The sequence below is a fragment of the Oncorhynchus masou genome, chromosome 24, assembly GCF_036934945.1.
Source record: "Oncorhynchus masou masou isolate Uvic2021 chromosome 24, UVic_Omas_1.1, whole genome shotgun sequence".
Taxonomy (NCBI): domain Eukaryota; kingdom Metazoa; phylum Chordata; class Actinopteri; order Salmoniformes; family Salmonidae; genus Oncorhynchus; species Oncorhynchus masou.
Window position 1 is genome coordinate 35,973,606 of NC_088235.1, and position 14,322 is coordinate 35,987,927.

The following is a 14,322-nucleotide window of genomic DNA, read 5'->3' on the forward strand; positions in this document are numbered from 1 at the left end:
GTGCGGAGGCGGAGCCAAAACGTCGAGGAGTCGCTCGTTCCGCTCGAGGTCGCAGAGGGATTAGTCAAATTGAAAAGGTGTCAGATCCGCTCGAAGTCGCAGAGGGATTAGTCTAAATTGAAAAGGTGTCAGATTCGCTCGAGGTCGCAGAGGGATTAGTCTAAATTGAAAAGGTGTCAGATTCGCTCGAGGTCGCAGAGGGATTAGTCTAAATTGAAAATGTGTCAGATCAGGTCTCCTAGCGCGCGCACGATTCAGTCGAACTGCCTGGCGAGGGTGACATAATTTTCTTGACCTTCAGTAAAACAGGGAGTAGGAAAAGAACTGAATGAAGTCAGAGTTTGACTTTCAACCACTTATCAGAAAGTCTTCTGGATATTGTTTCGCTAGCAGCATAACTTCTTTATACACACACCTTCTGTGCGGTCTGCTCCTTGAGCCTCGGCTCTAAGCACCTGACAAACGCTAGCTGAGCACTACTCTACACTCCTCCAATCCTTCAACAGTGACCGGACAACCTGTGAACACATTTACAATACTGGTAAGATGTTCTGTCTTTGACCTCTTCGTTTGTTTATTATTGAGCGGTCTTGGAAGACCACAAATCAAAATCGGACTAACCAATCTGCAAATGTGATACAACTGGTCGAAAAAACGAGGCAAAAATCTAGCTAGCAGCAACGTCCGACGTTCTATTAATTAGTTATTTTCTATCTAGCTAGATCTACCGTTATTATAATAATAATAATACTTTATATCATGTTCTGTCCTATTCTGTTAATTTGGTTCTATTCTATTGGGGTTCTAGTCTATTCCTTCGACGTGTGGCAGGGTTTTCAAACCTCTCCTCGGGGACCCCCCAGCCGTTCCATATATCTGATATAATGTTACTGTACCAGTTTGTTTTCCTAACTACAGGGAAGCCATCTAGCTATAGCAGCTCTGTTTGTTTACAAATGCTCACGTGCCTCCCTCAATGGACAGCTGCTCAGTTTGTTATGATGTTGTTATGACACCCTCTGAACTCTGTGTACTGGGCTTGATGGCAATCAAGAGGAGGGTAATGTACTAGCTGGCAGGCAAGGTAACTGAGTCTGTGACACATTGACATGCATGCCATTACTAGCTACTAGTTATCCAGAACAGAAATCGTATGGGGTAACTTCTGATTGGAATAAAAATGGATTCATGATTGCAGCCTTACATGATGCCTCCTCCCTTCACATACATGTAGCACCTATCATTCCATATTATCATAGCTAATATGATGTGATCTGTTATTGTACTTGACTGTGTCTACTGCCTATTATTGTGTAGTCTCTATAATGACAGCATATGTGATAACTTAGCCCCACAACCTGATGGTAAACAGAAGCCCTGCTGTAGACAGAGAGACACACCAATAACAGTCCCTCCCAGCACAACCTTTCAGAAGAATGGGAGGAATTTGAATAGAATTGAATAGAATAGGATAGAGTAGAATAGAAAACATTGTCCTTCAGAAGGACATTTCTTTGCAAAGTCTTGCACAGGTGACACAAAAAAAACACATTCAGGTGGAGGTACAAAGGTGGTACAATATTTTCGTGTTTTAGCCCAACACTTTGCCTCCCAGCTCCATTGGGTGTCTTAATTGCTGTTTTGTTTTTGCCCAGAAAACTCCTATTTTGATTGGATCTGGGTGGCTGCAGCTCTGTGTGTGATCTCAGATATGCCTCATTCACTTGCAGCTGTACAATCCAAAAACCAGACTAATGTATTTTTCTCCTAAAACATTTATCCTGGATATGTTTTGTCCCGTACGTGCTGCTGGCTGTGTCCCCTGTGATGTAGAATTTGGGGGATGGTATTAAGATGCGGTCACTTCTGCCTTTCAGTGTGTGCCCCAAATGTCACCCTATTCCCTATATAGTGTACTACATTTGACCAGGGCCCGTAGGGCTTTGGTCAAAAGTAGTAGGCTTACACTATGTAGGGAATAGGGTGACATTTGGGACAGAGCCCCCAGTTTACTTCTGTCGGGAAAAGTTTGCAGCTTTTTCTCCGACAATTGGCAGAGTTCCAGACAGCTCCAAGTGAAAAAGACATTTCCTAGAAGTTGAAGGAAAGTGGAAGGAGTTAAGGAGTAGTATTCCGACATGGAATGATCCTAAGATAACATTCCATGGTGAATAGGCTTCCTGAGTGAAAGAAAAACAAACACATTAGATTGGTTTTAGAGAGCCACCCATCCTTAATTATGTTGTAGTTACAACTTGTAATAACACCCAGTGCTTTGCTAATGCTTTTATTAAATAGTAGTGAATGCCCAGCTCATGATGACATGTCTGTGTGTTCTGGTAGGTTTTACTGTTTCAGGTTGGCGGAAACAGCTGAGAACCCAACACACACCTTGCCCTAAGGACAATTCCAGGCAGACTCCATTTGATTTACATCGGGACAGACAACCAGGCCCCATACACAAACACACACTCTGGAAACCAAGCAACCAACAGAAGGCAGAGGAACACAGCCTCTAACAACCAACTACCCCACCTATCTCACCATCTCACCCAGTTGATGCCTAGCCTAACCTAGGCCCAGAGATAAAAATGTTCTCTGCTGGCTGTTCTGGTTGATTCCTATCTGACTGACACACGCAGGCAGACAGACTGGCTGGTTTGGGCGTTTTGTGACGCTCTTCTGTACGTTCATCATCATTGTGTATCCGAAGGAATCAACATGCACCTGACTGGGTAAGGTTGAGGCCTCGACTGCCAAGGACCACTTAGACGCAGTTGAGACAACTGACCTCGTAAGGACCGTGTGTGGTTACTGGTCACTGGTGTGGTGGTCAGTTATGGGTAAGGAACAGGACTTCCTGGTGGCAGTGAAGAGTGGAGACATCCTCCTGGCACACAAACTTCTGGCTAAGGTTAAATGCAACAAAACCAGTGAGTACCTAGACACACACACACACACACATCTGCTTTCTCTTACAATTCCTGATGCAGCCCGTGTCTGCCTGTGTTTGTGTTCAGAGCATGTGTATCTGTTGGCTTGATGCAATGTACAGCAGAAGCATTGATAGCCTGTCCCTTATCTGAGTGATACTGTTCTCTGTATCTATATCAAAAGAAAAATGTTGTATTTAAAATAGCAGTATCAGGTTCAACCATCCACCACAACCAATGATCCATCTAGGGGTCGGACAATTTGAATTTAAATGTAGTCAAACCCCTAACAATATGACCTAATCTCCAAAACACAGATGCTGGTACTGTACAATATGTCTCAGGGTGTGCCTGGTCAAAAGTAGTGTACTGTATAGGGAATAGGGTGCCATTTGGGATGCACCCTCACAGTGGAGCTTCGGTGTTGCTTATCTCTATAGATTCAAGTCAAACTGCTTGCGAGGTTAGCCTACCATAGCATTGTTGCTAATCACAGCATTCTCCTTATCTTCGCCTGGAGAAAGTCGAAACTCTTTCTGTCTCTCTCTCTCTCTCTCTCTCTCTCTCTCTCTCTCTCTCTCTCTCTCTCTCTCTCTCTCTCTCATGTGCCTGTGCTGTGCTTACATCGTGGCTGCTGTTCTGCTCTGTTCGGTGGCAGGCTCAGAGGAACAAGGGCCTGTTCGTAGCACATGGGGTTAGTGTTATCCCTACACATCATGACATGCTGCTAATGCCTTTCAACAGTCAAACACTCATGGGCTAAATGTTTCAATGCTCGGGAAAGGAAATTAGTGGCGTAGTTGTTGCATTCATTTTTTAATTTGTCGGGCTGGGAATTGACATGGACCTCACAATATTATATTTTCACGATACTTAGGTGCCGATACGATATGTATTGCAATTCTTACGATTGTCATGATTCTATATGTGTTACGATTCAATACTGGGATTTTATTGTGATTCGATGTTCCAAATATATATATATATTTTTTACCTGACGAAGATCCGTTTCAGACCGAAACACTGTCAATAAAGCAGTGGATTGGGAGCTTTAACAGTATGTGGGCCCTCTTCTTTATACTAGTATTCTTTATTAGTCCAGCACCTATGTTTTTAAGGATGTGCGTATGACCACAAACTTTTCCAAATATATTGCTCACCATATGTCTGCTGCACAGGGACAAGTGGGGGTCATGAGATTTTTTTGCTGTTGATCAGTCATGTTAATAAAATTGCTGAACCAAAATGCAGCGTGGTGGTTACTCATGTTTATTGATGAAAAATGACTAGACATGAAATAACTGAAACGTACAAAAACAACAGACGGAAACGTGAAAAAACTATACAGCCTGTCTGGTGAATATAAACACAGAGACAGGAACAATCACCCACGAAACACTCAAAGAATATGGCTGCCTAAATATGGTTCCCAATCAGAGACAACGATAATCACCTGACTCTGATTGAGAACCGCCTCAGGCAGCCATAGACTACGCTATACACCCCACAAAACCCCAAGACGAAACACACCACAATAAACCCATGTCACACCCTGGCCTGACCCAATAAATGAAGATAAACATAATATATTTTGACCAGGGCGTGACACCATGAAGAAAAAATACTGGACTTTTGGTGTAGGCACAGCAAACTAACGCAAAAATAATATCGAGATATTGTCAAAACGACACGGTATATCATCCAAAATAATATCCCAATATGTAACTGTTTCAATTGTTCCCCCCGTCACTATTAAATTTGCAGTGTGGTTTATTTCACTTTACCAATACTTGTGTGAGTACTCTACTGGAAAAATAGGCTACTTTCTGATGCTTTGCAATGGCCCGTCTGTAATATTTTCCATTTGTAAACGAGTAGTTTAGTATCTCAGGACGATAAGACTTAACATTTGAAGGGCTCTATTTTAACAAACCTAATGCAATGGTAAATCTAAGCGCAGGCGTTAGCGCTATAGGTTCAGGGGTGTGTCAGAAATATTTTTGCTATTTTCACAACTACAATTATCGGCGTGAAAGGGCTGGGTTTTCATGAACAAACAAGTTGTGGGTGTGTTGAGGCTTGTGCCCTCACTGGCCAATCAGAATGTGCTCCATGGCTAAATATGTGGTTGCTTCAAGTTGTGTATTTCCAGTCTTTAATGTATTCCCTTGGAATTAACTCCAATTCCAATGTTAGTCCGTTTATAGTTTGTTAAATGCCTTACCGAAATGAAATAACAAAATGTAGAGCTATCCTATCTTTGCTAAATACATCAACTTGAACCCATTTTGCAGTCCACATTTTTCTAAGTAATTGCATGGCTTCAATAGCATTCACACTGATATAGGGGCTAGGCCTACTGTAAATTACATTATGGCTGACCATATACATGCCAAACATTGCCAATAAGCAAGATTAAATTCACTATTGATGAGGCCTAAAAAGAGAACGAATAATTCTAATCAAATTTGAAACAAAAATAAACCACAACTTGTTTTAAATAGGCTACGTAAATACACTTACAGGCACCATAGTTTCTCCCTGTGGGTATGTAACATTAAGGCAGAGGAGACTATGGAGGGTTTTATGTACAGGACATCCAAACTTTTCACAGTAGCTGGATCCAGTATAGATCCTGTAACGGCTTTCTTCTACCTCCTTCTCTGACGAAGAGGTGGAATAAGGATCGGACCAAAATGCAACGTGGTTCGTTCGATACATCTTTAATGAAGAAGAACATGAACAATACAAAACAACAAATGTCGAAAACCGAAACAGCCCTGACTGGTGCAACAAACACAGAGACAGGAACAATCACCCTCAAACACACAGTGAAACCCAGGCTACCTAAATATGGTTCCCAATCAGAGACAACGATAATCACCTGACTCTGATTGAGAACCGCCTCAGGCAGCCATAGACTAATCTAGACACCCCACACAACCCCAAGACGAAACACACTACAAATAAACCCATGTCACACCCTGGCCTGACTCAATAAATTAAGATAACATAATAAATATAGACCAGGGCGTGAGAGAACCCCCCCCCCCCTAAGGTGCGGACTCCCGGACGCACATCAAAACAATAGGGAGGGTCCGGGTGGGCGCCTGTCCATGGCGGCGGCTCCGGCTCGGGACGTGGAACCCACTCTATGAATGTCTTAGTCCCCCCTCCTCGCGTCCTAGAATTGTCCACCCTCGCCGCCGACCATGGCCTAGTAGTCCTCACCCAGAACCCCACTGGACTGAGGGGCAGCTCGGGACAGAGGGGCAGCTCGGGACAGAGGGGCAGCTCGGGACAGAGGGGCAGCTCGGGACAGAGGGGCAGCTCGGGACAGAGGGGCAGCTCGGGACAGAGGAAGCCCAGCACTGAGAGGAAGCCCAGCACTGAGAGGAAGCCCAGCCAGGCAGTTGAATCCGGCAGATCCTGGCTGGCTGGCAGTTCTGGCTGACTGGCGGATCTGGAAGAGTCTGGTTGACTAGCGGATCTGGAAGAGTCTGGTTGACTAGCGGATCTGGAAGAGTCTGGTTGACTGGCGGATCTGGACGATTCTGGTTGACTGGCAGATCTGGAAGAGTCTGGTTGACTGGCAGATCTGGAAGAGTCTGGTTGACTGGCAGATCTGGAAGAGTCTGGTTGACTAGCGGATCTGGAAGAGTCTGGTTGACTAGCGGATCTGGAAGACTCTGGTTGACTAGCAGATCTGGACGATTCTGGTTGACTGGCAGATCTGGAAGAGTCTGGTTGACTGGCAGATCTGGAAGAGTCTGGTTGACTGGCAGATCTGGAAGAGTTTGGCTGACTGGCAGATCTGGAAGAGTCTGGCTGACTGGCAGATCTGGAAGAGTCTGGCTGACTGGCAGATCTGGAAGAGTCTGGCTGACTGGCAGATCTGGAAGAGTCTGGCTGACTGGCAGATCTGGAAGAGTCTGGCTGACTGGCAGATCTGGAAGAGTCTGGCTGACTGGCAGATCTGGAAGAGTCTGGCTGACAGGCGGATCCTGGCAGACTGACGGCTCTGGCTGCTTCATGCTGACTGACGGCTCTGGCTGCTCCATGCAGACTGACAGCTCTGGCTGCTCCATGCAGACTAACAGCTCTGGCAGCCCCTTGCAGACTGGCAGCTCCTTGCAGACTGGCAACTCCTTGCAGACTGGCAGCTCCATGCAGACTGGCAGCTCCATGCAGACTGGCAGCTCTGGCTGCTCCAAGCAGACTGACAGCTCTGGCTGCTCCATGCAGACTGGCAGCTCTGGCTGCTCCATGCAGACTGGCAGCTCTGGCTGCTCCATGCAGACTGGCAGCCCTGGCTGCTCCATGCAGACTGGCAGCTCTGGCTGCTCCATGCAGACTGGCAGCTCCATGCAGACTGGCAGATCTGGCTGCTCCAAGCAAACTGACAGCTCTGGCTGCTCCATGCAGACTGGCAGCTCTGGCTGCTCCATGCAGACTGGCAGCTCTGGCTGCTCCATGCAGACTGGCAGCTCTGGCTGCTCCATGCAGACTGGCAGCTCTGGCTGCTCCATGCAGACTGGCAGCTCTGGCTGCTCCATGCAGACTGGCAGCTCTGGTTGCTCCATGCAGACTGGCAGCTCTGGCTGCGCTAAACAGGAGGGAGACTCCAGCAGCGCTGTAGAGGAGGAAGGCTTCGACAGCGCTGAACAGGCGGGAGGCTCCGGCAGCGCAGGAGAGGCGAGGCGCACTGTAGGCCTGATGCGTGGTACTGGCACTGATGGTACTGGGCCGAGGACACGCACAGGAAGCCTGGTGCGGGGAGCTGCCACCGGAGGGCTGGTGTGTGGAGGTGGCACAGGATGGGCTAGACCGTGAAGGCGTACTGGAGATCTTGAGAGCAGTGTTGGCACAGGACGTGCAAGGCTAGGGATGTGCACAGGAGGCCTGGTGCGTGAGGCTGGCACCAACTTCACAAGCCGACTAACACGCACCACAGGACGAGTATGGAGCGCTGACCCAGGTGCCATTAAATCCCTGACACGTTCCGTCGGGCGAATTCCATGCAAAAAGCACCAACACAGCAACTCCCTCATTTCTCTCTCCTCCAATTTCCCCATTAACTCCTTCACAGTCTCTGCTTCGCTCACCTCCAACACCGGTTCTGGTCTCCTCCTTGGCTCCTCGCGATAAACAGGGAGAGTGAGCTCAGGTCTGACTCCTGACTCTGCCACACTCTCCCTGAGCCCCCCCCCAAGAAATTTTTGGGCTGACTCTCGGGCTTCCATCCACGTCGCCGCGCTGCCTCCTCATACCAGCGCCTCTCAGCTCTCTCCGCCTCCAGTTCTTCTTTGGGGCGGCGATATTCTCCAGGCTGATCCCAGGGTCCTTCTCCGAACAATTTCTCCTCCCAAGTCCAGAAGTCCTGTGATCGCTGTTGCTGCCTTTGTTGCTTCTCCTGTGGCTCCTGCCCGTTGACACGTTGCTTGGTCCGTTTGTGGTGGGTGATTCTGTAACGGCTTTCTTCTACCTCCTCTGACGAAGAGGTGGAATAAGGATCGGACCAAAATGCAACGTGGTTTGTTCGATACATCTTTAATGAAGCAGAACACGAACAATACAAAACAACAAACATCGAAAACCGAAACAGCCCTGACTGGTGCAACAAACACAGAGACAGGAACAATCACCCACAAACACACAGTGAAACCCAGGCTACCTAAATATGGTTCCCAATCAGAGACAACGATAATCACCTGACTCTGATTGAGAACCGCCTCAGGCAGCCATAGACTAATCTATACACCCCACACAACCCCAAGACGAAACACACTACAAATAAACCCATGTCACACCCTGGCCTGACTCAATAAATGAAGATAACATAATAAATATAGACCAGGGCGTGACAGATCCAATATAAAGAGAAAGGGAGAAATTCTGTATACTGCTCCCAAATATATTTTATGAACATAATCGGATCTTACAGATCAGATCGTATTCTTACATCTCCAGGAGCTGCATTGCATGGGCACCACAGAGTTGGCACCATAAAACCAGGAAGGTGAATCATTCTAATAAGTTTGGTTGTAATAAAATGTTTCTAAATACAAAGTATACAGGCATAAAAAGCCAATTAGAATGCTCTTGTTCCACTTGCATATGGGCAGTGTGATAGGCTGTGTTTCAGCTGTAAAAATTCAAGCCATAACCAACTGCTAACGCTAAAACCAGCTTTTGGTTCGTCTTAAATATCCCTATCAGCGTATATAGCTCCACAGTGATCTGGTACGGGTACTTCCTGTATATAGAGCCGCAGTGATCTGGAACTGGTAGTCCCTGTATGTTGTTCCACAGTGATCTGGTACTGGTACTTCCTGTATATAGAGCCGCAGTGATCTGGAACTGGTACTCCCTGTATATTGCTCCACAGTGATCTGGTACTGGTACTCCCTGTATGTTGTTCCACAGTGATCTGGTACTGGTACTTCCTGTATATAGAGCCGCAGTGATCTGGTACTGGTACTCCCTGTATGTTGTTCCACAGTGATCTGGTACTGGTGCTCCCTGTATATTGTTCCACAGTGATCTGATACTGGTATGCCTTGTATATAACTCCATTCTTGTGGATATTATTCCTCTTGTGTTACTAGTTATTTAAAATATTTTTTAACTCTGCATTGTTGGGAAGGGCTCATAAGCAAGCATATCACGGAAAAGTCTACACCCATTGTGTTCGGTGCATGTGACAAATAATATTTGATTTGATTTGACCCACACACACACACACACACAAACACACACACACACACACACACCATGTCATCACCATTGATGGGGTGATGGGGTTAAGGATCTGGTCAATGCTACAGTCGTTCATCACCGCAGGAGAGCTGTAAGAATGACAGAATCCCAGATGCTCTGGTCTACACTGGCTGGTATAGCCCTGGCTAGGTGTCAATGAAGTTGAATAGCATGCCTATTGATTATGTGGAGCTGTAAAAGGTCTGTCTGTCTGATGGATTGGGGTTCAAACCCATTTTTAACTCTTGTTAGTCAAGGTGTGAGGGCCAATCAGACAGGTATGGAAAGAAAGGGAACAGGTGGTAGTAGGTCACCATAGGGCCATAGACCAGGACTGCGTCCCAAATTTCACCTTATTTCATAATATACACACACATTTCATAATATTTCCTATATAGTGCACTACTTTTGATCCATGTCCTATTGAGAGCCCGTAGGGCTCTAGTAAAAAGTTGTGCACTAAATAGGGAATAGGTTGCCATTTTGGATGCCGCCCAGTGGTCAGAGAGCTGATAGACCAGAGTCTGGCTTTATCCTGAGTCTGACTGACCATCTGCTGACAGGTCCTGTCTCTCTGTCCTCTCCTAGACTAGCCCAGGCTACATCCCAAATGACACCCTATTCCCTGCATAGTGCACAACTTTTGATCAGAGCTACATAGGGCACAACTTTTGACCAGGGCCCATAGGATAGTGTACTATGTAGGGGATAGGGTGTCATTTGGTATGCTACCCTAGTCTGGCCGTCCACTAAGACCCGCTATTATTGACCCAAAGAAGATCCAAAAATGCAGGCACAACATTTTTGTGGAGGTGGCCGATTCATCATGGCGATAGACATGCTCACGGTGAACTATTTTATTCAGTAAGCTGATAGTGGACTATAGGAGATGGAGAGCACGTCCCCAACCAAATTGACAGAGCTGTTGTGGAGCAGGACGAGCGCTTCAAGTTCCTTGGCGTCCACATCACTAAGTACTTAACATAAAATCTAATTGTATTTGTAGACCTTACCGTGAAACGCTTACTTACAAGCCCTTAACCAACAATGCAGTTTTAAGAAAATAGTTACGAAAATATTTACTAAATAAAGTTTAAAAAATAAAAAGTAATATGAACACAATAAAATAACAATGATGAGGCTAAAAACAGGGGGTACTGGTACCGATATCAATGTGCGGGGGTACAGGTTAGTCTAGGTAATTTGTACATGTAGGTAGGGGTAAAGTATGCATAGATAATAAGACAATAAACAGTGAGTAGCAGCAGTGTAAAAACAAAGATGGTCCACACATGCCCACACAGCCATGAAGAGGGCATGGCAGTGCCTATTCCACATCAGGAGGCTGAAGAGATTTAGCATGGGCCCTCGGATTCTCAAAACGTTTTACAGCTGCACCATCGAGAGCATCTTGACTTGCTGCATCACTGCTTGGTATGGTAAATGCACCGCCCTTGACCGCAAAGCGCTACAGAGGGTGGCGTGGACAGCCTAGTACATCACTCCCTGCCATCCAGTACCTCTATATCAGGCAGTGTTAGAGGAAGATGCGAAAAAAGCCACCCAAGTCATAGAATGTTTACTCTACTACGGTCCGGCAAACTGTACTGGAGCATCGGCTCTCGGACCAACAGGTTCCAAGACAGCTTTTACCCCCAAGCCATGAGACTGCTAAATAGTCCATTTATGGAACCCAAACTATCTGCACTGACCCTATCCTGTTGTCTAGTCACTTTACCCTGCCTTCATGTACCTATCTACCTCAAATACCTTGAACCCCTGCACATTGATCTGGTACTCCCTGTATATACACTACATGACCAAAAGTATATGGACACCTGCTCGTCAAACATCTCATTCCAAAATCATGGGCATTAATATGGAGTTGGTCCCCCCTTTGCTACTATAACAGCCTCCACTCTTCTGGGAAGGCTTTCCACTAGAAGTTGGAACATTGCTGGGGGACTTGCCTCCATTCAGCCATGAGTGTTATTGAGGTTGGGCACTGATGTTGGCCGATTAGGCCTGACTCACTGTCGGCATTCCAAATCATCCCAAAGGTGTTCGATAGGGTTGAGGTCAGCACTCCTCGGCGGTCCCGTTCTGTGAGCTGGTGTGGCCTACCACTTCGCGGCTGAGCTGTTTTTTCTCCTAGACCAGGGTTCCCAAACTATTGGCCCGTGGGTGGTTTTATTTGCCCCCCCCCCCAAGATTTCTGAGCAAATCTTTTTATAATAATATGTTTTAATACATTTAAATGTTGGACATAAAAGACTGTAAAAACACCAGGAAATCAGCTCCAAGTCATTTTAATTTAAGAAATCTATTCCCAAGTATAATAGAGAGACAAGTGGTCATATACAAATGTGATCAAGGTTTGAAATGATAATGTTTTCGTCAAACATATCTGTTTGGGCTTCTTGCGGTCAATTTGCAGTCTACAAATTATTTGTAATTATGTTCCGGCCCCCCGAACATCCGCTCAACAAAAAAATCGTCCCACGGATTAATCTAGTTGATGATCCCTGTCCTAGATGTTTTCACTTCACAATAACAGAACTTACAGTTGACCGGGGCAGATCTAGCAGGGCAGAAATTTTACCAACTGACTTGTTGGAAAGGTCCTATGATGATGCCACATTGAAAGTCACTGAGCTCTTCAGTAAGGCCATTCTGATGCTAATATTTGTCTATGGAGATTGCATGGCTGTGTGCTCGATTATATGTACCTTTCAACAACGTGTGTGACTGAAATAGCCAAAACCACTAATTTGAAGGGATGTCCACATACTTTTGTGTATATAGAGTAGCTCCATTCTTGTGCATTTTATTTTATTCCTCTTGTGTTACTATTAAATATTTTTTAACTCTGCATCGTTGGGAAAGGCTCGTAAGCAAGCATTTCACAATAAAGTCTACACCAGTTGTATTCAGTGCATGTGACAAATACAATTTCATTTGATTTGAACTTACATGCCCCCAGTGACAGCTTGAATTATATGGCTGTGGGAGGTTCTTGCTCCTCATGGGTGCTGTTCGCCCATTGCCCTAACACTCCTCCTTAAAGGAAGACTATTGTTAGTATAGCTCCTCATTATTACCATTTCTATTGTCTTCTAGATACATGCTGGTGTTCGTGCTATATAACCCTAGTAGTCTGTCACTACATCTATACAAATGACTGAAGTTTCATGCAGAACAGAGGTGAATTTTAAATCTGAAAAACTAAACTTCACAACACAGTCCTTCACCTGCACATATTAATGCAACATAACCCCACATGTTAAAGCTCACACTCCTTTACAAACCATTCTGTTCTTTTTAACATCTGCTAGTTCTCTAGCTCCCTCTCTTCATCTTTACCTCCTCCCTCCTTCGCTCCCTCATTCCTCTGCTCAAATCAGGGATATCCCAGATGGCCCAGGGTGAGATTACTGGACAGAGGGGTGTGTGTGGTATGTGTGTTCCACTAATACCACTGTTCCATTGATCCTACAGAATGAAGCTATGGGTCACCAACTAGAGTACCCTATTAGCTAACAGTAGTTATCTTATTATTAGCGAACAGTAGTCAGCTTGTTATTAGCTAACTGTAGTTATATTATTAGCAAACAGTAGTCAGCTTATTATTAGCTAACAGTAGTCAACTTGTTATTAGCTAACAGTAGTCAACTTGTTATTAGCTAACAGTAGTCAACTTGTTATTAGCTGACAGTAGTTATCTTATTATTAGCTAACAGTAGTCAGCTTGTTATTAGCTAACAGTAGTCATTTTATTATTAGCGAACAGTAGTCAGCTTATTATTAGCTAACAGTAGTCAACTTGTTATTAGCTGACAGTAGTTATCTTATTATTAGCTAACAGTAGACAACTTATTATTAGCTAACAGTAGTCAACTTGTTATTAGCTGACAGTAGTTATCTTATTATTATCTAACTGTCGTCAGCTTGTTATTAGCTGACAGTAGTTATCTTATTATTAGCTAACAGTAGTCAACTTGTTATTAGCTGACAGTAGTCAACTTGTTATTAGCTGACAGTAGTTATCTTATTATTATCTAACTGTCGTCAGCTTGTTATTAGCTGACAGTAGTTATCTTATTATTAGCTAACAGTAGTCAACTTGTTATTAGCTGACAGTAGCTATCTTATTATTAGCTAACAGTCGTCAGCTTGTTATTAGCTGACAGTAGTTATCTTATTATTAGCTAACAGTAGTCAACTTGTTATTAGCTGACAGTAGTTAACTTGTTATTAGCTGACAGTAGTTATCTTATTATTATCTAACAGTCGTCAGCTTGTTATTAGCTGACAGTAGTTATCTTATTAGCTGACAGTAGTCAACTTGTTATTAGCTGACAGTAGTCAACTTGTTATTAGCTGACAGTAGTTATCTTATTATTAGCTAACAGTAGTCAACTTGTTATTAGCTGACAGTAGTTAACTTGTTATTAGCTGACAGTAGTTATCTTATTATTAGCTAACAGTCGTCAGCTTGTTATTAGCTGACAGTAGTTATCTTATTATTAGCTAACAGTAGTCAGCTTGTTAGCTAACTGGGCTAAAGATATAATTGAGGTTGTCGACCCATTGTCTTCATGTCAGCCAAACATGCTAGTACAGCAAATAC

At 44.7% G+C, this 14,322-nt stretch overlaps 1 protein-coding gene across 4 annotated transcripts in view; it reads left to right on the top strand.

Moving 5' to 3' along the window:
• The first annotated feature begins 35 nt into the window (after positions 1–35).
• The window catches only part of LOC135512092 (caskin-2-like), an 89,519-nt gene continuing 75,232 nt past the window's right edge, over positions 36–14,322 (top strand). For all 4 annotated transcript variants that reach the window (XM_064933747.1, XM_064933748.1, XM_064933749.1 and 1 more), the window contains exons 1-2: positions 36–541; positions 2,344–2,933. In XM_064933747.1, coding sequence (XP_064789819.1) covers positions 2,840–2,933 — 94 coding nt within the window. In that variant the 5' untranslated portion in view covers positions 36–541; positions 2,344–2,839. The remainder of the gene's footprint in view (positions 542–2,343; positions 2,934–14,322) is intronic.